The following is a 24,475-nucleotide window of genomic DNA, read 5'->3' on the forward strand; positions in this document are numbered from 1 at the left end:
GAAGCATTTTGATAAGAAAAATATAACTGTCAAGATCTGATTTTGTAACGTTTTATTCTAGAATCGTGTCATGGTATCCCTTTTTAGCGTTTTTCTTTTTGTGCTTTTGGGAGCGTAAGCTGCGTTTAGCATCACGTTTGGGTCACGAAATAAACTCACATTTGAAGGATATAATATTTTAGAAATCAGAATTCACTGTATGTGAAAGAGCGTTCCGAGCGTGCAGGCATGGTCCCAATCAAATGTCTCTGTCGAACCCATACAGTCCCCCGGCTCGGCGTGGATAGAATTGGACGGCGGCGGCGTTGGAACAGCCTGGCAGACCGGTGCCGGGGGGGAGGGGGCACAGCTGCGGTGGCTCCTCTATAGGGCTCGCGGGACACAGTAGGGGAATCACGACAGCACATCGTCCAGCACAGGAGAGATTTGGACGAGCCACCAGCGGCACCGAACACTCTCGCATTGCATAGGGGAGAACAGGCTATGGATCGTCCACGATGTAAGGTGAATGCCATTCCAAGGGTATGAGTATGAGTAATTGCAAACTGAGTAGTAAATGCATAACGTTGTCAACATACCGTCGCATAGATATTTCTGGTCTTTCTGCATAGCACCGTACGCTATGCGTTCTCGGAGCTGCTTGGGTTGCAGGGCACCGCCAGGACTGTGTGACCTGCAGCCCTCCCCATCCTCCCTTCTCCCACCTGCGTCGATTCGCATCATCCTCGGCTGTCACACGGCTATTACTGGTGTGATAATTGTCGTCACCGACTGGTGCGGCGTACAGTGCCGGGCGCCGGCGGCGCTGCCAGGCCAGGGGAGGCCAGGTCATTGATTGGTGACCCGCACCGGGCGCGTCGTTCGGCCGGCCGGCGCCTCAGAAATATTGATGGCTGGTCGACGATGCCATGGCCGGCACCGGCTGCCGCTCAAAACCCTGTTGATTTATTGACAGAGCCGTCCGGCAGCGATGTTTTTCTTGGTGCTACCAGACAATGTCCCAACGCCGTGCGCGGGCCGGCCTGCACGGTTTTGACGCCATTCAGTGAGTCCAACATCGATGACGGATGAGTCCGGTAGCCTTGAACGGGGAATTTGTGAGCTGGGCTGCACTCGGTAGGTGGATGGATCGGGCGGTCCCGCTGGCCGGACTCGGAACAGGCCAGACGCGTTGCGTGCGGTCAGGGGGTCGCGGATGGCAGCGCAGCAGCGTCTCGGCGCTTCCGTGACGGCCGGCCCGGGCTATGTATTCCTATTCCGGGAAGGCATTGATCATGGTCTGGACGTCAGGCTTATCGGCGAAGCTCCTAGTAGGGTGGTGACCCGCTCTAACTGTTTTTTTTTTTTCGGGGGAGGGGGGGGGAGCATCTGACTGACTGGTGACCACCGCAAACGTTGAGTTCTCTCGGTTGCCTCCAACTCTAGACCTACATTTTTCATCAAAACGATATAAAGCATTACACAAAAACTCGGGCTCGTACTTTTTGTCTTCACTGGATTGTTTGCAGCTGCTACCAACTGCACCATTGGCCGTAGCTACAATGTGTGCTGTCGGGTGTGTAAAACGAGCATAATTTGTATCGCATACTGACTAAAAATTATACGAATTGCACACAGTCCAACTGCAGGAAGCTGGCTGAACGCCATATGGCCCGCCCGCAGCGTCTGCTTGGATGAAAATTAAACACATAGTGTCTGTTATTAAGTTCAACTATAAGTTAGCGCCCGCCAGGATCCCAAAGGTAAAAGACCACGGCGGGGGGCTGAAAAATACACGCAGAAATGGGCGTATAAAGGCGATTATGAGCTCATTCTACGTGAGATATGATTTACTCAGAGTTTATTCAGCACTCTATGGACAAAATGAAGAAATGAAAAAAGAAACTTTGATAAATTCGAACAGGTATATTTGATACCTGAAAGTTCGAGGAATAATTTTTGACCAGAGTGAAACTGCATGCAAGCAAAAAAAGGTACTGCAATATTCTATAAATCGTCTATCAAACATTTTACGTGACACATGTGTCAGCTTCAGGCTTGATTTTAACCTCCAGTCCTCTTATAGCTATTGGTCGGAGGCAATCATTTTGCTGCAGCTTCCCTTGTTAGGAGCGATTTTGGAGCGGCTTGTCAATGGTTCTGTCAAATTATCCACACTCCCCGCTGCTAAGCTGGGTGCTAATGATGTGCAGCTTTTATTCCTGTCTGGTTTTTCGTCAGTAGAGAGCGGTAAGCATTGGATGTGTGAGTTTCATCCCCTGCACAAAAAGGTCGAAAAGTCTCCTTTAGACGGCCGAAAGTCGGGCGCAATCCCTCTTGGCTCTTATAGATGATCAATTATCATCGTTTGGTTCACTCATATTGACAACTGTATGCTTAAATAAATGTTAAATATGTATGTTTATATGACAATGTCAAATTATTACCTACCTATCCTTAAAGCTTTTACTTTTTAGTGTGATGAAGACCCATTAGGCAGTGTTTTCTTCTTCACTACAGGCAGGGTATCTCCCAGAAAGCGTCTACGATAGAACTATACCCAACATAGAGTATATAGTACATTGTACATAGAGTATAGGTACATAGAGTATAGGTGCATACCCATTAGGTGTACCTTAGGTACAGTATTTTTATTGCTTAGCATTCAATCGTAGTAGCCATAGATAGGGGAGAGTGGGGTAAGATGCCCAGTGCAGGGTGGGAAAGACGCCCCACCCCCTCTAGCGGCGAAACAAAGAATCGAACCTGGAAATTAATGTTTTTAGCGTAAAGCGGAAGCCTGCCTTGTTAACTACACAAAAATTTGCGAAGCTCAGTTGGGCAACGGCTGGCTGGTGATTGCATGTTTTTTATTTGCTGCTTTCAAAAAATATTTTGGTGTCAAAACATTGTAAATATCAAAGAAGGTAGATAATTTTTGCGTCCCTTGTTATAGTCGTGATACATTAACATGCGTGTACTGTGTCCCAAACAGTTTGTTTCAGGGTGTAGTTTTATGGCTAACAAATTGTACTGATTTAATGTTACTTCGGTACCTTGGGGTAAGATGCCCCCTGTCCTGATGGGGAAAGACGCCCCCCTAAATCCGAAGGCTGTCCTTCAAGCAGCCCGTCAACTCATTTATTACATACTTGTGATGAGAGACAAAAGCCGATCTGGGACTATTGAGAGTCCAGTACGGTCGGGTGCTCCCCATGCCGGTCTCTCGGCACACACAGCGACTTTTTGGGCGGCATCTGACTCTGAGAGCCCTCACGATGGCCTATGTGGGCCCCAGTATTGGCTCCAGGGCCCCTCACGACATCCTTTGAGGGCTCCCACGTTGGCTCCACGGGCCGCGCTGGCATCTGAGGTCCCCACGATGGGCTCGAGGGCCCTCAAGCATCATGAAGACCTATAAGGGTCCCACAGTGGTCTCCGAACGCCACCACGGAGGCTTGTTTGGCCGCGCTGGACTATGCTGGCCCTAACGATGACCTCTGAAGCCCCTTACGACTACTTTTGAAGGCCCTTACGATGACGTTTGGTGTCTACTGCAGGCTCGAAGGGACTACTGATTCGTTCAGGCGATTCACGTGTCCATTTATGTCATTTATAGTGCAGGGGGCATCTTACCCAACGCCAGGGGGCGTCTTTCCCACCCTGTGGGGTAAGATGCCCCCTTTCACTTCTTCAGGAAAATGCTTAATAGCAAAAAAAGTTATCACATTTCAGGCACGAAAGTGTGATATTTTTGGAGAAAAATGATGTCGCCTTCCGTTGAAACTCCAAGTTTTTGCTTTCCGATCGTCATTTTCGAATAATATATGACATAGTAAAACCCTGGGCATCTTTCCCCACTCTCCCCTATGCAGCCAACATTTGATAACTGATTGGGCCCTGTCGGCTGTCAGAGATAAGGACCAGGTGTTGCTGTCTTTCAGCCAAGTGGTACTGGTGACCTTTCCAGCCAAGCTATTTTATGATGCAATTTCCTATCATAGACCCGGGAACAGGGGGGGCAGCGGGGGCGCTTGCCCCCCCCCCCCAACTTGGGAGCCGAGGGGGCGGCGCCCCCTCAACATTGAGGCAGCGAGAAAAGATCTTTCCTCCCTTTTCCGGACTTCTTTCCTTCTTGTTTCTTTTATGCATCTAAACATCAACACACGGCATCTTCCTTGCCATCTGAATGGTTTCTGCTGATGCAATGTCGATTTGACAACATCTGCTATTGTCATCCCGCTTTGATTTGGGCCTGACCTTGGCCATAAGTTTGGCAGGCCAGATTTTATACTGTACCAGCTTGAGTCAGCTTTGAGAAATACATAACGTACAACGGTGGTAAAATCGTTGCTATAGGTATAACACAGTTTACCCGCTCCGGGTGAGATGGAGGGGTGTGGGGCAATGAGTGCACTGACGTGGCGCCCTCGGAGGGCCGGTATGGGATTAAAGCTCAGCGACACTAAGGGCTTATGTGGTGCCTTCAGTTATCGGTAGCACCCTCAGAATCACCGGCGTAAGGGCCCTCAGAGCCGCCGGTAAGGGGCCTTTAGAGGCACTGATCATGGTGTGGGGCCGCCATGCACTATGCAGGTGCCGGTGTGGGCGCTGAGGTGCTAGTGTGATTCTCTCAGAGGCGCCGGTGAGGGTCCTTACAGGCGTTGCTGTGGGCCCTCATAGACGCTGGTGTGGAGCCGTTACAGACGGGTGTGGGGTCTTTTGAGCTGCTGACGCGAACCCTCTACAAGGCGGCAGGGGGTTCTCAGTGATCGGCAAGGGGCCCTTAGGCCGGCAGAAGAAGTCCTGTGGGGTCCTTGGAGACCGGCATGGTACTGTCAGACGCCGGTGGGGCCCTCAGGGCTCAGAGTCACCGGTGTGGGGCCCTCAAGTCACCAGTGGGTGGCCTTTAGATGCGCAGGTGTTGGTTGGGTCCTCAGAGCCGCCGATATAGGGCTTTAATAGGCACTGGTGTAGGCACTCGGAGTTAGGGGTGTGAAACGCTCAGAGGCACCGGTGTGGGCCCTCATAGGCGCCGATGAGGGCCCCCACAGTTGCCGTTATGGGGCCCGCAGAAAAATAAGTGTGTGACCATCACAGGCGGGAAATGCCCCTAGAACTGGCCCCTCATAGGCCGGTAAGAACTCTCAGAGGCCAGTAACGGGCCTTTGGAGACCACCGAGGGGCCCTTTAAGTCTGCAAAAGGCCCTCAGAAGCCGGCGTGGGGCCCTTATGGAGATCTTAGTGTGGCTATTTAGGGTCCATGAGGTGCTCTAACTAGCCCCATGGGGCCCTTCTGAGTAGAAATATGGCCATCGTTAACTCTCAGCGGTCAAATGGCGACGCAGGGCCCCTCGGACCCGAGGGTCCCTTTGAACCCGATGGGGGGGGGGGGGTACGTGTCCCCTTAGACTCCTAGCTACGCCACTGTTTCATATGCATCATGTCAGGCATTTTAGGCTCGCCCCCCAACTTGAAAATCGTTCCCGGGCCCCTGTTTCCTATGCATTTTTCTGACGGCACAACCGTTTCCTATTTCGGATGATGAGGTTATTGTTTGCGTTCGACTGCCTCTGCGTTCAAACCAGGCCACCAGCGGGTCGGAAGACGGAACGGAACGGCTAGACGCCAAGAGGCGATGGTGGTGTGCCGCCTTCCACGGATGCCGGGCACCCGAATTGGATCCAACACCGCAGGGGAGAAGGAATCGCAGAGCGGGGAAGGTAGGTACCCAGCGTAGAAGCAACTGGCTGCAGGTCCGATTTTTGTGTGAATTCATTGATAAAACATACTTTTGATCCGCGCTTCGTAGTTAATGGGACCGACCCAACTACTATGGACGTCAAGCCCCATGAGACCCCACTTTTTTGCGATAATTTTTAAATGCGTCAACTTTCGTTGACAATATTCTGGCAATGTGTGTTTCAGAACCTGCCGAAACTTTTATTACTAAGGTATTTTGACGCCAAACGATTATGGAGGGTACTTCTCATTCACTCGTAACGCTAAGATCAATTCAGGCCCGGGCAGAGGCTTGCGCTCGGCCACACTCGAGCCCCGCCACCAGCGCCATCTGCTCTAAATGCCATCTGCCAGCGCCCGCTACCGCTACCAGCTACCGTCCACCATCAAGCCTGAATGGAGCGAGAGACGCGAGTGACCGGTCGCCGGGCAAGGAGCGCCGGAGGGGCAGGGCGGAGCTTAGCGCTGACGTCATTACGTGGCTCCGCCCCATGAGCGCGTAGCCTCTACCCAAACAGCAGATTCGTTCCGTGAAATTTAACATTACGAGTGAATGAGAAGTACCTTTCATAATCGTTTGGCGTCAAAATACCTTAGTAATAAAAGTTTCGGCAGGTTCTGAAACACACATTGCCAAAATATTGTCAACGAGAGTTGACGCATTTAAAAATTATCGCAAAAAAAGTGGGGTCTCAAGGGGTTTGACGTCCATAGTAGTTATTTGTGACGTGTAACTCAACGCAGCCTTCCAACCTGGAATGCAGAGCTACTGCATTATGCATGGCATTGGCTTAATCCGAGTGCATATTATATGTAATTATTATTAAAATGTGGTTGTAGGCAGCAAAAAAAAAGATGGCAACACGCCAGGCAGTGTCAATTTTAGACACTAGTAGAAGGAAGGAATAGGACTAGGAAAGACGCGAAGAACGCGTCGGCTCGAGGCACGGTACTCACGGCTTCCGAGCTGACCACGGCGAACTAGCGGTCAGGGTTGGTCGGGCTGGGGCGTGGATCAGCACTAAGAGAATGGACCAGCGACGAGCGAGCACCAGTGCTGGGGAGGGGGGAGGGGAGGGGCGAGGGCTGCGGTCAGAGACGAACGAGCGTCCGCCAGGCGGGGTCAGAGGTCACTGACACGCCAGGGTCAACAGTAGAGGTGGCATAAGGTGAAAATTTTGGGAACCAGACTCGAACCAGACCCGGCTGGACATATCTGGAACCAGTCGGACCCGGTCTAAGTTGGAACCGGAACCGGTTGCACCCGTTCCCCAAAAGCCAATTAATACAAACTATTTGTACCTAGGTATCATTAGTTGCACCATGTAAAACAGCCTTTTTCCCGTTGGGAATACTCATGAGCTACAATGTGCAATGAAACATACATGAGCAAATGTTTTCTTTACATTCACTTCATATTTTGCAATCATATGTAGTGTGCAAGATGTATGATTTATGGTGGGACCCGGTTGGACCCGTCAGAAGGTTTCCAGGAACCGGTCTGGACCCATACGGTTCCATACTGGTCCTTTGGACCGGGTCCTCGGGTCCACATTTTGCCACCTCTAGTCAACAGGCCGGAGGTCAGGGTCGTTTAAACTCGAGAAAAAGTCAATTATGATAAGAATTGGGCCAGCAAAGTTTGAAAGAAGCCAAACTCACACTATCGACACAATCCACACACTATTCACACAGAATGCTTATCAGCCATTTTGTTCAACCTATTCTCAATCTCATGTCAATGACTTGAAACTTCCTCCTTTTCTGATGCCGCAGTATCTGGCCATTTGCCTCCCCTTACCTGAGACTGGATTTGGAATGGACTGGAGGGTCACCGACAAGTCAATCGCACCGTCACCGCCAACACCTTTCCGGTTTCCCGGGGTCGTTGTTGATGTTGACACGTGCACGATTTTCGTGCAAGCGGAAATATGAGAAATGATAAGGCAGTGCCGTCTGGCGGGATGCTGAGCAAACTCTAGTGATGCCATCCGCCGGCAGACTCTCAGACCGGGCAGACCTACCCCATTCACTTTGAGCTAATGTGAATCACATTTTCGACAACGGATCGATTGATTATTGAAGGCTGAAGCCATAAATTAGTGCCTGTTATCCAGCGTCAGAAAACATCATAGAATCACCTGTCATGGCTAACGTAACTCCATAGCTTTGGACCAACCATGACAAAGATTGCCGAAGCCCGAAAATGACCAGCATGAAGCAAGAGAGCCTTCAAATCAGCTTCATACAACTGGTTTTACTGCTCTTTCGAGTACCTACACATCAATTATCAAACAAACGAAACCGCTCTGACTGGTAGATTCCTTTGAGAGCCATAAACCCTCACTAATCCTGGGGTTCACCAATACGTGGCCATAAGTGTGTATCACATTTTTGGCAGGATTCCAGTTGAGTATCGTCCGCTCCGTTCCTCGAATATTGTCAAATGTTGTGCATCGTATGGTCGTTTGACAATTGGCCGTCCACAAAGTGTATGCCTCACATCTGGTTCTCAAACTGGCACGCAGTTCGTATGCCTGTATCCGCAAACCACGAAACCACAATCCACAGCCGAAAGGACGAACACGACCGATTTCATGCTGGTTTGCCGAATTCAAAGCAGTTTTACAGATGTATTTAACACTCATCGGCCATCGCACTTCATTTTGAAACAACGCGCTCGGCTAAACCCACTCACGCCAATCAGTGATCGCATACGGATAATTGTATTACAGTTAAATCACCCCGGCGGTCGGCGCTGTGCGGGCCGGCCGCCGGGTGTGATCTCCCGGCCTCTCGGCAGCGCGCCGGTGCGCCGCCGGTGGCGCCACCCCACTGCAGTGCTCCCAGTCTCCGGCGGGGGCGCCCGACCGGCTGCGCCGCTGCGGCCGTCACCGCCGACATCGGAAGGGCAACACTGAACTCACCGAGCCGAAAATGTCGCGACTCGGCACGTATCACTCACACGCAAGTACTATCAATTAGGCCATCCACGCACAGACATACTTAATTCCCTCACCCACTACTACCCATCGCCGCCCGATCCGCATTTCTATCGATGACTGATAACATTCGGGAAATCACCACTACAAACACGTGTGCATATCGACTATCCTAACACGTACATTTCGTTAAAATCAGCCACGCACTGGATCCGGTCGTCGACACAAGGAATACCACAATATCACCGCAATGTCCACCAAAGTTAGGATACCATATTCGCAAAAAGGCAGGGAGGGATGTTCACAAAAGCCTCCGGTGTCTGGAGGCCCCGTGTGTCTCGGCAACGTATTTCAGGCCGCACTGTGTTCACTGTAGCTCACTGTAGCTCACTCAATGAGCCACTGCGGCCAGCCGTGTCAGCCAAACTGAGCGTAGAGCGACATCGACACAGAATCTTAGCCTGTTCCGGGCGATACCGACATCGGTGTCCCACTCCCAAGACGTCACTTCCTGACTGTATTTATCGGTCGCCACGAGCGCCGATCACATCATCACTGCGGGGACTGAACCAGTGACGGGGCAACAGATGTGTTTGTGTGTGTCAGCATGTTTGGTACACTGTGTGACGGACGTTTAGTTGTTGGTGTGTCTGTGTGTTGTGTATGCCGCCGTTAGTTTATTGTTTGCGTGTCTGTTGGTGTTGTGTGTCCCGGCGGGTGCGTGTGGCAGTTCAGCCGAACAGCGTCTCGGTAGCCTTCTCCAGACTCCACTCGCACGAGGAGAGAGCCGAGCGCGCCGTGTGCTCCTCGAAGCCCATGTCGCGCAGCTTGCACACCTTCTCGTCAAACTCGGGCACCGCCTTCGGGCCTGGGCGGAACGAGAGACGACAGTCAGATCAACAGACTTTTTCTCAATAATCCAGGGTTACGAACATATTAGCATTGCCGTTTAAATTCTTTGGTATACAATCATGCACTTCAACAGAAGTTTTGACCCTCTGAGTGGTTCGGATTAGACGTCAATCATGACAGTCAATCATGACGGCTTATCACACACCCCTGCTGCCCAATGGAGATTTAGCTGAAATAGTAAGATATCTCGAGAAACACGGTCCATTTCACTGTGACAAACTAAACTTCGTAACTGTTCAGAGTCCAAATCAACACCAATGAAAATAAAATGATAGGGCATCAAGTGTAATATCTTATCGAACCCGGACATTATTCCGTGATCCGGGATCGGTGCTATGACAGCTGATACACGGACATTTATAGCTAGTGACATCGGTTCGTAAAGATAAGGTACGATTAATCGTGTTCCGTCGGCAGTAATTATCATAGCACCAACTTTCCACAGGTTTGTTTCGCTAACTTCCCGAGCTAATAAGGAAACACATCAACAGCTGTCATTCCAAATACCAAGTTAAAAGTTGTGACACACCTCAAGCTAATGTTTGGTATCAAAGTTGCAATGAAACACCGAACCAGCAGACGGTTGACTGACCTGAGGCGTACTTGTTGGTCCAGTGCGTGGCCGTGTTGCGGAACATATCTGGCCGCTCCTTGTACTGGCGCGCCACGACGGCGTCCTGCGGATCGTCCGGCTCGGCGGCGGCCATCAGCGCCTGCAGCGAGAGCAGCACCGTGCGCAGCGTCATGGCCGCCGCCCACTGGTCCTTCAGGATGTCCAGGCAGATGGCACCCGTCACTGACGAGATGTTCGGGTGCCAGATGCGCGTCAGGAAGCGCACCTTGGGCGGGTTGAACGGGTATGTCTCCGGGATCTTGATGTCCAGCACAAAGTGGCCGCCCTCGTAAGGCGTGTCGGGCGGGCCAGAGATCTCCCCGCGCAGCTGAGAGTAGTTGTCGTTCACCAGCTCCACTTTGATCATCGACTTGGCGATCTGATGACACAAGAACAAGGGAACACCGTCAAAAGTGAGTCATTCAGTGACCTTGACAAACCTACCGAAATCTTTAATTGATAACACCCCTAAAATTAAAAATGCTTGAAAAATTGATAATACGACTAAAAAAAAATCATGCAGCCCGGATTCACATGGTATGATATTTGCAACAACAGCTCATGGGAGCTACATCAGCAAATGAAACTTGGCTGTGATGTGGTACCTCCAAATGAACTACTGTGAGGTGTTAATTTGCCTGGGATAGTGTAGACTGAACTCATCTGAGCTCATCTACTTCATGTATACATGAATAATCCTTAGCTGACCTCATCCTCAAATCAACTGTCCAGAACTACTGTCCAGTAGTAATCCATTACTTCTGGCAGCAACATACTTCTGAATAAAGAGTAGGGTGGCACTTAGCAATAGGGTGAATTTTATGTTATCCGATTTTTAGGCGTGCGGGTAGTTTTCTGGTTCCATTCCCGTAAAAAATAATGTGTGCAAAATGATTTTGAAAAATATTGATATTTAGGGGTCGCGAATTGAGGTCAAAGTTGGCAGTTTTGGGGAAAAAATCAACTTTTTGGAAACTACTTTAAACCTATTTGGAATGACATATGTGGTCATTAAGCGTCATATCCGACGGATTTTGACCTTTATTTGTATAACAATTGCTTATCCTATCACTTCCGGTCGATCGTAGCCAGTCCAGGTCAGGCCAAGACAGGTCTGATCTGGGCTGTTTTACCCATGTCAGGCCTGTTTTTGGCCTGCGACCGGTGCCTTCTCACAGTGGAGGTCATATCCTCTTATAAGTGTGAGGAGTGAACGGACTCTCCTGTTCCAAAGGGAGGACGAGCCCCACAGTTCTATCGGTTCTTGAGACATGCTCCTTTTCTGTCAAAGAGAATGTGAAGAAGTTGGAGTCAGCCTATCGCCGGCGGGGGAAAGCAGAGGCGAGAGTGGACATTGAGCTGCACTGGTTTATTGTGCTTTCGGGATGTTCTTCCGTGGGCGCTTCTTCCGACTCTACATAGTGCCAGTGCCAGCAACAGACTTACCCGGCCGTTGCGGCGCGCACACGGAGGGAACGTCTTTGACGATGGCGACCATGAGAGAGAAACGTCGACTCACACTCCCAAGCGTAAGCGGGCGAGCGGACGTCCCCAACAGTGAACTGGCCTCGACCGGGCCAAACTGCCAAACCGTAATGTGTGAAGAACACGTGAACCTGTTATCAACTGCGGCACGGAACTTCTGATACGACTCCGGCTGAACCGCGAGAGAAGGAGCGTCGACCGATTCTAGGTCCTGGTGATGGGGGGGGGGGGGATTACGGTGGCCAAGCTCCTCGCCGTTCCCAAACTCCCCTTCATCCAAGCACAGGAGGCCATGCTCACAGCGCTGGGGGGCTAGGAACTGGAGAAGCGGAACTGCGACCTTTTGCTTCGACGCCACGACGGCGAACAGCATGCTGGTGAACGGTACTTTAGCCCTTATCGAGCAGAAGCTGGATCGTCCCGTCCTCCAGCTGGCCTGCCGGCACCACGTGTAAGAGCTGGTCCTAGAGAAGGCCTTCTCCACCTGCCGTAGATTCTCGAGCGGCCTCTACATCCAGCTGTTTAAGAGGTTCAAAGGCGGGTGGGAGTTCATGCTTCATTGACAGGATCACACCGGTGGCGTTCGCCGTCGACGACGTTCCGGAGTGGGACAAGGTGCTGGTCAGCTTCCATCGCTTCCATCGCTGGACTATGCCTAGCTCCGGGAAGACTACCGAAAACTTCTGGAGCTATGCGTAACTGCTCTCGGTGGAGTTCCAAGCACGGCATCCGTTTCTCCGCCTCAGAGTACTCCACTGAGTTAGGTGGATGGATTAGGTGGATCCTCCATGTCGTTGAAAAGATCACAGAAAACGCTAACCTGACACCCGAAGATCGACTGCAATTGCTAAGTGCTAACCAGGCTACACACAAAGTGATCTGGGTGCCCGTTACCCATAATACCCCTCCCTCCAATGAGGCGCCAATAATCTACTAAAGAGGAGGAACTGGAGTAGTGGAGTACATAGACCAGCGTTCTGGCGTGGCCGAAGCTGCATAGAATATCAATAAACAATATGAAAATGACAAAGAAATGCCTTATTATCATCCGATTATAGCGTAATAGGAAATTCAGAAGCGATTTTAATGATATTGAAATATGCTACCAAAATCTCAATTTTGACCTTGATTCGCGACCTCTAAACATCAATATTTTCCCATAAAAATTTGCCTCCCTTATTTTTTACGGGAATGGAACCGGAAAACCACCCGCACGCATTAAAAATCAAAAATTGATTTTTAAGTGCCACCCTAAATTAAAGAGATACATATATTACAGACTCATAGAAAAGAAAGATGGTCAATGGCCTTGTTCTGACATTTTTATTAGGTTAGGTTAGGTTAGGTATATACGGAAAAGAAAGGTCCTGAGGGACCTGGGTGATTTCCGATCAGTGGCATTTCAATGTCTTCTTAGTTCCGTCTTGTTCTCGGTGACTTCGTTTCCTACTCGTCAAGCGTCTTCTTCACTGCCTTGGTCTCAGTTCGTAGACTCGGTGCGCCCAGAACTTGTCAAGTCGATTCTTGAAGGCGTTGACGCTTGGGGCAGATACAACGTCCGCTGGGAGTCCATTCCAGGCCGAGATGACGCGCGAACAGAGGGAGACTTGACGCAGCTGGGTGTTGACTCTGGGCTGTCTCAGTTTCAGACCGTGGTTCCTCGTTCTCTGGGACGGTTCTCGTTCCAGCAGGTCACCAGCTGTCACCTTCAGGCGTCCCGTCAACATCAGATACACTGTGATGACATCACCCCTCAGCCTCCTGTAGTACATGCTGGGGAGCTTCAGTTCCCTGAGCCTGTCCTGGTACTCGAGATGTCGCACGGAGTGGACGAACCTTGTCGCTCTCCTCTGCACCCTCTCCACGGCGTCTTGATCACCTCTGGACGTCGGTCCCCAGACTGAGTTGGCGTATTCTAGATGGGGCCTCACCATGGTCTTGAAGAGGATGGGCAGTGTAGTCTTGTCCAGTGACAGGAATGTGCGCTTGATGAGTCCAAGAATCCTGTTGGCGCGTCCCACTGCTGCTGCTGTCTGCTCATGGAACTTGAGGGTATCATCAACGAGCACCCCGAGGTCCTTCTCCTTCTTGACAACGGTCAGCTCAGTCTCGGCCATCCGGTACTCGAAACCAGGGTTTGTGCTCCCCAAGTGCATGACTTTGCACTTACTCCTATTAAAGGGGAGCTGCCACACAGCTGACCAAGCCTCCAGTGCTGATATGTCGTCCTGGAGAAGACCTCTGTCAATGTCACTGGACACCCTCCTGTACACCTTGGCGTCATCTGCGAACAGCTTGACGGTGCTGCTGATGGCGTCCGGTAGGTCGTTGATAAATAACAGGAATAAGACAGGTCCCAGGACAGACCCCTGCGGGATCCCGCTGATGACATCAGTCCACTCTGAGAAGTGTCCCTCAACAGCAACACGCTGTCTCCTGTTACCGAGAAAGGCCTGAAACCAGTGTAACAAGGGCCCATCAACTCCGCAAGCCTTCAGCTTCAGCAGGAGCCTCCTGTGCGGCACGCTGTCGAAGGCTTTGCGAAAATCAAGATAAATGACATCCACAGCACTGCGCTCGTCAACAGTTCTCAGCCAGTCTTCAATTACCACCAGCAGCTGCAGTGCACAGGATCGTCCAGGTAGAAACCCAAACTGGTGCTCAGACAGTACGTTCTCCGTTATCAGGTGATCCAGCAGAGCGTCCCTTACAAAAGACTCCAGCACCTTGCAGCAGATGGAGGTCAAGCTCACTGGGCGGTAGTTTCCAGGCAGACTCCGGTCACCAGCCTTAAAGATGGGCGCGATATTTGCAGCTCTCCAATCCGCCGGGAGCTCTGCGGAGTCCAGCGATTTCTGGAAGATTGTCTTCAGGAGGTGGCTTAGTGGGCTCGCCAGTTCCTTCAAGATCCGTGGGTGGAGCTCTTCTGGTCCTGGGGACTTGTTTATGTTCAGTGCCTCTAGTCTCTTCTTCACTTCTCGTGCAGATATCTCAACCTCAGTTAGTCTGGTACCGTTGAACCTGGAAGTAGCCTGTGGAGTATGTTGATCTTCAACAGTAAACACACCACTGAAGAAGTGACTGAGTGTCTCTGCCTTCTCTCTACCGCTGTGGGCTCTTGAGTTGTCCTCTCTCTTCAACTCTTCTACTCTTGCCTTCGTCTTGAGTTTAGACCTGACATACTTCCAAAAGCATTTAGGGTTCCTTGTGACATTCTTCGCCAGGTTGTTCTCATGTTGTCTTCTAAGTTTTCTTGACAGCTTCCTTAAGTCATTCTTTGCCCGTTTGAAATCCGCCAACGATCTTCCATCTCCAGAGCGGCGGTAGAGTCCATACAGATGGTCCTTCTTCCTCTTGGCTCGTATCAGCTTGTTGTTACTGTATGGTTGTCGCTTGTTCCTTACAGTCTTCATTGGTATGTACCTTGCTTCGAGACACTTTATCAATTCCTTTAGACAGTTCCAACCCTCTTCAACTCCTAGGTTCTGCACCCTGTGACTTATATCTGATGTTTCAATATCATGGGCCATGCTTTCAAAATCCGCATTTCTCATATCCTTCACAAGAGCACGCTTCGGACATACATCAGCATAACATCTTATCTTGAAAATCAAGCAGTCATGGTGGCTGTTTCCAATAGGTGGCCGGTGGTTCAGGTCCTGTATCATGCTCTCTTCTGACGTCAAGACCAGGTCCAAGAGACTTGGTGTTCGGTTGGGCATGAAGTGGGTTGGTGAACACACATGTTGACTCAAGAAGCAGTGCTGGATGGTTTGGATGAACTTGTGCGTGTAGTGCTGGTCTCCTGCAGTTGACATTCCCAGACTCCAGTCAATTTCTCTGTAGTTGAAATCGCCAACTAGTACAAGGTGACTTGGCTGACTGTCACACACCTCCTCCAACAGGGTACACAGGGCCTCTGTGGATCTATGGCCGTCCCCGCTGGGGCTCCTGTACACAGCACCGAGCACTAACATGTCGCTGTTCCTCAACTTAAGCTTAACAAACACAGCTTCTTGAAAGAGACTGCCAAACTTGACCTCTGCTGGCCTTAGCTCACACCGTACCATGATTCCGACACCTCTTATGCTTAGCAGTCCCAAATTCTCTAGTTCCGGATCAAAGTTGAGATATGTTGTGTAGTCTTCTCCAACTGAAAAGAATGACAGTGACAGTGGTCTTCGTTGCGCTTTAGGTACACACTCAGTGAGGACCACTATATCCGGCTTATCATCTTCAATTCTCACCAACAGTTCATCCATCTTGTTTGGGAGCCCATCAATGTTAGTGTACATAGCTTTTAAAACCTTAGATACCTCAGCATGCAACACGTCACCCAGGTTTGTGCCATTTACACACACATTCTGCATAGGTGCTGTGAAATTGTTGTCATGCAGCATGGGACAGGTCACATTCACATTATCACTCCAGCATGCAGTTTGTAAAAGCGATTTGCAGGCAGCATGGGCAAGCTGGGCTCCATCCACACCTTCCATGCGAAGATATCCTAGCAATATGTCTTTTACTCTCTCATTTAGTCAGACTGTACTCCCGTGATCAGCTCGATCACTCTGTCCTGCCTCAGGGTTTGGCTGCAGAATAACGACCCTTCCTCTCTGTATACGGACAGTTTTTCCTTCCTCTCGGAGCCTCTTCGCCTCAAGTCGCAGCTTGCGGCCTTCTCCCTCTCCTCAGGGGTCCTGTCTGGAGAGAGGAACACCCCTCGGTACCTCTCACTGTCTCGCAGCTGTGGAGCCATCCTCAGTATGTCCCACTTTGTCCCTTCTTCGACCAGTGAAACTATCAGTGGTCGTGGTCGATCCTGCTGCCTTTTCCCTGCCCTGAAGACCTGCTTGATGTTGGTTGAGATGTGCAGCTCTTCCCGGATCATATTCTTAAATGCCTCAATGTCCTTCTCAGTTCTTCTTTTTGGGTCCTCGTCCACACTCTCTGGAAGGTTATGCACCACAATATTTTGCTTCCGCCTTTCCTTGTCAAAGAAGTCACCAACAGATTTGACCCCAGAGTCTCGCCTGATCCAGACTCTGCAGTAGTTCTCACTTCTCTTGCTGATATGGCCTCTATCTTGGCTCCCAGTGACTTGATTGCCTCTGCATAGGTTCTCCTCTGCTCTTGTTCTGTAGAAACAACTACTTTAGCTTGATCTTCCTGGCACTTGATCTTTTCCTCAATGCGGAGCACAGTGTTTGATACTTGCTTTGTCTGCTCCTCACAAGACAGATGGCATGCTTTGATCACGCTTGCCTGTTCTTCAAACTGCGTCTTGAGATCATTATACATTTCTTCCTGCACTCTACATAGGTCCCTGCTGCTACTTGCTACACCCGCAACTGCTCGTGCCTGGTCCACCAGCAGCTCCTTGAACTCGGTCAGGGATCTCCCAACCTGCTCTGAGAGGTCCAGTCCTGCCCGTGTAACAAGGGATGGGATGAGCGCCTGGCAGAATGAACAGACCCAAAATATCTTGAACCTGCGGAGAGCATCAAACTCCTCGGCTGACTGAAGCTGACACATCATGTGGTACCACCTGTTGCAGACATCACAACATATGCATGTGTCCTCCTTAATCTCCTTATTGCAAGCCTTCCCTGAACTACCACGGCAAATATATTCATCCTCCTCCTCCCCCATCTGTCCATCTCTACCTCCCTGATCACTTCTGGCTCCATCTCCACCTTGTTTACTTCCACGCAACATGAAGGTTACCTTCTTTGACGAACCTGGCGCAGTCTTGGAAGGGGCCAGTTTGAGTTTACCTGGCACTTTATCTCCCGCTTTTGCTTCAGGCATGAATATCCAATGCTCTGTTACTTTCCAAAGCAAACAACAACAAAAATCTTGCAGATTATGCACAAATCACCCAAGTTTGAAGGACCAGAGGGAGGACAACCGATCGGCAAGGAAGCGGGAACGAAGTGGAGGAAGCGGGAACGAAGTGGAATTATTATGCAAATTATTATGCGAATTATTATGCAAAATTGTAGATCTCCAAACCCCATGGTGAATTTGTAGCCACTTTTGAACTGAATGGTGCAATTTCCAGCCTGGAAGTGGCCTGGTATTGATTTCTTCCCCACAGTACATGGCTGGGACATCCTTGAACTGTTGTGCAATGTTTTGCAGCATGTTTTGCAGCATGTTTTGCAGTGTGGCAGGTGATGTGTGCCTGAGCCTCTTAATGCCAAAAAATAATAATCATATCTGTAACTATATAGGTATCTAAAAAGATAGGTACTTATGTTATGCATACCTGCCTAAAAATCAAAATCAATGATCACAATCCAATTGATAGTCATTCAACAACTTTTACCACACTTACATCAAATTAACTGGCAACAAGCATCAACAAACCATCAGATCCAATGAGGAATTTGGGACAGCCTCCTCCAACCGAGGAGAGGCATTGTAGGTTTGTAGGTTGTAGGGTAGGTTTGTAGGTTTGTAGGTTGTAGGTTTTTAGGTTGTGGGTTTGAAGGCTGTAGGTTAGGTTAGGGGTTAGGCTGGGTCAGGTCAGGTTAGGTTTGTTTAGAATTTGTTAGAAAGAAACACCTCCAGGTATAGCGCCTCTCCTTGGTTGGAAAACCTTCGTGTGACGTCTGCTCTACTATTACTCTACATTTCCCCAAATTAATAAACACCTTCATAGCAAAAATGTTGTTTTAAACAGTATACCAAGGTATCAACCATCAGGAAGTGAAATAAAGGTGTTTCTGAAAATAAGTAGACCTATTTATGGAATATTCTCATTCTCCTGCAGCATCAAAACCACATTTCGGGATTTGCCAGTGCAGCCACTTACCTCTTCACTCTTGATAACTTCTTTGAACTCTCTCTTGATCCTAGAAATCGCAATATTTGCCATCGTTTGACCGATGATCTTTCAACGAAAATATTTAACAAATCAATTGGTGCAAATTGGTGAGCAATTAGCACTATTACAACAATTACAAACGACTTCGAATAATCGCCTCAAAGCCAAAAATGCAACCAAGCAGAACTACCTTATTGTGATTCTGGTGTTTCCGATACACCCGATACACTCTCAAAATGTCAAACTGAAATTAATCTACCATCCACGCCGATCTATTGCGTAATATTCCAATTTACAATAAAATTCATCACTCAGCTTGAGCTCCTTGCGAAACAAGTAACTTTATAATTTTACAACTATGGCGCATCAGATGCGAAATAACAAAAACATTTATTTGACGATTTATAAAATTATATAGCAATTTTTTGTTTACGTTTTCTAATGAAACTTAAAATGTGCTAATTGTTTTAACTTACATACATTCAAATGATAAAAATCATTTATTTATTTCAAATATGACCTAATCTTCGTATTAACGTCATTTAGTAAAATGTCTTCAAGTGGCACATATTTTACGAACCTTGATTTGAAAGTGGAATTTTGACACATTCCATACGCGCGGATTTTTGTAGTGCAATCAGTGCAATAGTATCCGAAGCTTGATCGGAAGTTAGCTCGGTTTTATGGAATTTCATGTGCCCAAATAATGTGTTGATATTTTACAATGCTACATAGCCGTTAAAGATGCAAATAATGAATTCATTTAACTTGATTTTACCAGTGAAAAGCGAAACGCATCTTAAATTTACCTATGCTGATGCAACACAATAGCTTGAGCTTTACAGTTTAAGATTTTGAAGCTACTTTGCTTCAACGTCGCCTGGTAATGTGTCAAAATTAGTGTATTTCAATTCTGAATTTTGTATTGAAAGTACTCTCATCAATTAGTGTGTTTGTTCAATCAGAAATGTGGTGTGATGCCTAGGTACAGTAGCGGCGGAACACCTTCAATTAAAGGGACCCTCCCACCTTCAAAAAAGTTTATGAATTGGCATGAAAGTCATGTCGCTCGGTTCAGAAAGAGCGAAAACGAATATCTACCAAATTTCACCAAAAAATATTCACCAGTTTTCAAGATATTAGACTTTTACTTTTGTTTACTTTTTTGGGATCTCCGCTGTTTCTAGCGACTTTATTTTAGAAGTGAGGCGTTTGCGGCAGATGTTGCGCGCAAATAGCATATACCACCGCGTGCTACAAAACGTTTTAAAAATCGTTAGATATTTGCGCTGACGTCACACATTCAGAGGGGTATTCCTAAGCATTAGCCCCTCTGAATCAAAATGCTGCAATTTTAAAATTCAATATTTCCGATTTAAGGCATTTCTCGATGTTGTGAGTGCCGAAACCGGTAATTGTGAGCCAGGGACCCCATTTTGGCTATCTCAACTCAAATCTAATGTTAAGGTGGGAGGGTCCCTTTAACCCGCGCCGTGCTGGGGGGGCGTTTTTACGCCCCCCCTCAGGTTTTTCGCGAATATCTCAAAAACGGCGGCGCGCAGCGCCGCCGTTTTTGGTACACGTGTTCCTACATCATTTCCGCACATGTTGTGAAAATTTCAGACCTAGGCCGTTCAAGGTCAGGTCACCAGGTCACGTCAAGTGACCTTACCTCAGAAAAAGTTCAAAGGCTCGCTATAGCTACACCGACTGAACGATCACTTTGAAACTTTCAGCGATTGATATGAGTAACAGTATGTATAAAATGTATATCTCGGATTTTTGATATCTGTGACCTAAGGTCAGGTCAATTTTGCGACCTCTCCATTATAAGTCAATGGGAGAAAATTGAAATGCGCCTCTTTTGGACGAATATCGTTCAAAACGCTCTCAAACATCGGTTCATAGGTAAACATGACACACTGAATAGGAAAAATGCACCTGTGACCCCTCTGTGTGCCCCTGAGGTCATCTCAGGTCATGAACGGTCGCCAGCAGTTTTTTGGCTATAACTTTTGATAGAGACGTGCTAGAGCGGTGAAAACACGTCAGATGTGTTCAGCTCGACGATACGGATCGACTGATATGCAACATGACCCTTTTCGGTCAGGTCATGACCTTGACCTGAGGTCAAATTTTCAAAATGACCTTTCAAGGTCAACGAATAGTTCATTCGACGCGTCTCGACGAGAGGAACACGATGCTGGCAAAAGTAATGTCATGGCGCTTATGAGTCAAAAGTTATTGACGAAAAAACGTTTTTCGTAAAAACGGCTATTTTTGGAGTTTTTGCCCTCTGGAGGCTAAACCGTTGACCTGAGGTCAAATCTGAGAACATTACTCAGAAAGGTCTGTAAAAGGGCTATCGAATGCGCTTTTCCGCGGCGCTGTAGCTCTATCGGTTCCCGAGATAGCCGTTGGCAGTTTCCAAAATGTTGAAATAGTCAACATTTTACCTTTGGTGACCTCTGGTGACCTGACCTTTGACCTGACCCAAAAAATGACCGAAGTGTTTTCGTCTTTATTTTTGACGCTCTTTCGATTGCCGCTTACCGCGTGTCGCTACGTGGCCCAGGAGCCGAGTTAGACGGGGGGGGGCGTGAAAACGCCCCCCCCCCCCCAGCACTCGGCGGAAAGTTCAGGCCACCAGCACGGCGCGGGTTAAGGGGGGTACTGCAGACTTTTGGTCCCCTTCTTTCCATGCAATGCCCATAGGGCTAATGTTAAAATGCCAAAATTCAAAGGGGGCACGGACCACGGTGCCCTGGTTGGTGCCCTCCTCGTTCCACCGCATATGCCTAGGTAACTATCAAATGCCATCACAGTACCTATGAGAAGCATCCTAGCTGAAGTGCTGGTATTTCTCAGCTTCTCATTTGGTGAATAAATGTGTGATCCACAAATGAGTGGTGGAAACTTAACCCTTGCACGACCAGGCCATTTCTCATAACACGAACGACCAGGGGGGGGGTTGTTACGACCCCCCCCCTGGCGTTTCGAAACGGAAGGTCGTAGAGCTTAGCGGAAAAACCAACGGATTGCTCTCAACGAGATCTCGCGATTGGTGGTATATTTTTTGGTCCTAGGTCAACATTTGACCTACTTATGACTGGTTAAAGGTCAAATTTTCCGAAAAAATCAAGCTTTTTTCAACTTTCCGCGGCGATTGCGGCAAAACGGTGGGAGATATCGACTTGAAACCTTCACTATCGTGTTCCTTGATCAATTCTCTATCGTTTGGTATGTATTTCGTTTCCCTAGCTCTAAAAATGGCGCGTTGGGAGCGCCGGAAGTCGGCAAGGTCACAGTCGGCGGCAGAAATTCGAAAAATCAAAATTTAAATTTTTGAAATCTGATTGTATTTTTGGATTTGGGAGGTCCATTTGCTCCCTATAGAAGCTAATATTGCTGCATATTCCCATTGAGGTGACAAGAATTAGCAAAATAGTGGTTCGGGCGCTTTTCAAAAATAGTACCGGACGCTGTTCCTCTTGTGACGTCATAGCTCCGTGACCTGACCTGACCCGGTCAATTTTCTTGCACCACACGATAGCCAATGCTTGCCCCAACATGCATGGGAAGTTTCATCATGATCCATCAAACAATGTGGGTATCACCGGCAGAAAACCTAGGGATTCGGCGCACACGTTTGGTAACTGTCGGCCGGAGGCTGTACCTCTTATGACGTCATAACTCCGTGACCTGACATGACCCGATCAATTTTTTTTCGGCAAAAGATGCGCAAAGGTTGCCCCAGAGGGTATTGAAAATTTCAGCCCGCTACGACAAGCCGTTTAGCGTGCACTTCGAAAAAACCTCAGGGGGGGGTTGATACAACCCCCCCCCCCTAGGCGTTCTAGGGTTAAACAGAAACTGAGACATACTTATAATGCCTTTGCACTTTGCAGTCTTTGTAATTGTAGTTTCATATTTTGTTTTGATTTTTTTATAAAGTACTCATCTTATTGGCCATAAGATATAAGTCCCTTGTTTTTGGGCATGCTTCTAGTACCACTCAGCTTATGCTTTTGTTAAACATCAAGAAGCTGCATTGCAAAGATCCTGGCTTGATGATGTTTTGATGGAAAGTGAAAGGGCTATTAGCCTCTAATATCATGCCATGAAACATCGCCTGGGATTTTGCACCAAACTCCATTGAAGTCAAGACTGTTATATATTTTATATTAATTGTGTGTACATTAGCTTCATACTAGAGCAGCAGTGACAAAGGTCCCAAAATGACTAAAGCAATAGGCATGTACCCACTGAGTGCGGTAACCTGATTGAAAATAAAACTGGCTAGCCTACACATCAGATGTGTAAAAAACTTGAAACATAGTGTTGACAGATTCTGTCAACACTATGATTCAAGTTTTTTTTTTCTAATGATAAACTTAAATTTATGAGGTTAAATGTTATTATGAACACATCATCATAACAGTGTCACTTCTTTTCATGAGCTGTAGACTAAAAGAGTGGAATGATCAAATGGACAGCCTGTGCTTACTGAGCATACAACGACGGTAGCTGTGAACGTGTTTTCAATAGATATTGCAGCCATTTTTGATGAAAAATTAGCTGATACAGCTGTTCTTGACAATGTCTGACAAGTTGAGTGTGAGTAGGTATCGTGGAGAAGTTGCATGATCAATGTCTGGAAACTTCTGATTTTGTTCCTGGCAGGAAAAATGTAGTGAGTGCCTACCTCGGAATCTTGCCGTACCTTTGGCATACATGATTCACAACATGAACTTATGTTCTGTCCCCTGCTTGGTGTTCAAGCAGAGTAGCAATAACTTGCAATCTTCAACCTATTCTGAAATGCCTGTTTGGTATCCTTATTCTGCTAATGTGTCCCAGTGGGTCAGTTCTGGTACCTGGCACAAGATAGTATTTTTATTAAGGACCAAGCTACTTTTGTAATGCCCATAGGCAGGGATGCGGAGCCGTGGAAATTTCAGACGGCTCCGGCTCAGGAGAAAAATCGGCTCCGGCTCCGGGTGAAATGCCATGGTGGCTCCGGCTCCGAGTAAAATGGTCCGGCTCCGGCTCCGGGTCCGGCTCAAATACTCAGTACCTACATCCCCTATGCAATAAGATACGGGTGGAAGAAAAAAGACGATGGGATTGGTGCACGTTGCTTCTGTATTTGCATAACAAGGTTATTTTCATATTTTGAATACCGCATGTTTTACTTACTGCCTTGAACAGTCAAACCGAACTAGGTCAATATTGTTTTCCTCTTTAAAAAAAGGAGCCGGTGTCGCCCCTTTTTTGACGGCTCCGACTCCGGGCTATATTGTTTCACGGCTCCGGCTCCGGCTCCGGCTCTGGGCAAAATATGCCTGCTCCGGCGGCTCCGGCTCCAGCTCCGGCTCCGGCTCCGCACCCCTGCCCATAGTGTCTCACCCAATCTGTTGATATCAGTTGTTTTATTCTTATGTTGCGATATGCTAACCCTCATGCTTGCTTGATACCATATCTTTAATGTTGTCATTTATTTGCGATTTTTTAGGCTTTCATTGTCACACCAGTTACAAATATTTATGCATATGTACCTACCTACATATCTTTTTCAACCAACTTACAATAATCTCTTGAAGTTTCAGGCACAATGACTTCTGAGGACATTTGTGCTTTTGTGGATGATATATTGACTGAACTACAGAAGCCAACGAGCAGTTCAAGCACTCCTCAGCTTTTAAACACTCTTTGTAATGACAAGCTATTTCTTGACAACATGAGTGTTGTGCAAAATGATACAAAAGGTGAGTTGCCGCATGTATGAGGGATGTTCAAAAAGTTGGGACCCAACCATGAATGAGCTGGAATTTTGACCTGCAACGCGGTGTGTTCAATGATGTGTTATTGGGATGTCCTCTTACGTTGCCACTAACCATCCTGCCAAGGCTATATAAACCAGGTAGAACGCTCCGGGAAAAAAGTTGGAAACAATAAATTAGTTGCGGC

General features: G+C 48.1%; 1 protein-coding gene across 3 annotated transcripts; it reads right to left on the reverse strand.

Moving 5' to 3' along the window:
• Positions 1-8,334: 8,334 nt before the first annotated feature.
• Positions 8,335-24,109, reverse strand: LOC122376173 (ubiquitin-conjugating enzyme E2-22 kDa-like). 3 transcript variants are annotated; one of them, XM_043355902.1, is made up of 4 exons: positions 24,094-24,109; positions 18,494-18,571; positions 10,168-10,567; positions 8,335-9,531 (listed from the first exon to the last, which is right to left on the reverse strand). In XM_043355902.1, exons 2-4 carry the CDS (start codon positions 18,554-18,556, stop codon positions 9,395-9,397), a joined length of 600 nt encoding a protein of 199 aa, XP_043211837.1. In that variant the 5' UTR covers positions 18,557-18,571; positions 24,094-24,109; the 3' UTR covers positions 8,335-9,394. The 3 variants fall into 3 exon arrangements, with proteins under 3 accessions (XP_043211837.1, XP_043211839.1, XP_043211836.1); XM_043355904.1 differs by lacking the exon at positions 24,094-24,109 and adding an exon at positions 19,086-19,130; XM_043355901.1 differs by lacking the exon at positions 24,094-24,109 and adding an exon at positions 18,802-18,806.
• Positions 24,110-24,475: the final 366 nt, after the last annotated feature.

This window comes from Amphibalanus amphitrite, unplaced genomic scaffold, assembly GCF_019059575.1.
Source record: "Amphibalanus amphitrite isolate SeventyFive unplaced genomic scaffold, NRLGWU_Aamphi_draft 002040F_arrow, whole genome shotgun sequence".
Taxonomy (NCBI): Eukaryota; Metazoa; Arthropoda; class Thecostraca; order Balanomorpha; family Balanidae; genus Amphibalanus; species Amphibalanus amphitrite.

Bases quoted from the DNA above. Each gene is read 5' to 3' on its own strand.
- LOC122376173 (XM_043355902.1), bottom strand. From the start codon at position 18,556: ATGGCAAATATTGCGATTTCTAGGATCAAGAGAGAGTTCAAAGAAGTT. The intron at 10,568-18,493 runs GTAAGTGGCTGC...TTGTGTCATCAG, and splicing joins AAGTTATCAAGAGTGAAGAG to ATCGCCAAGTCGATGATCAA. The intron at 9,532-10,167 runs GTCAGTCAACCG...CGTTCCGCCCAG, and splicing joins GACCAACAAGTACGCCTCAG to GCCCGAAGGCGGTGCCCGAG.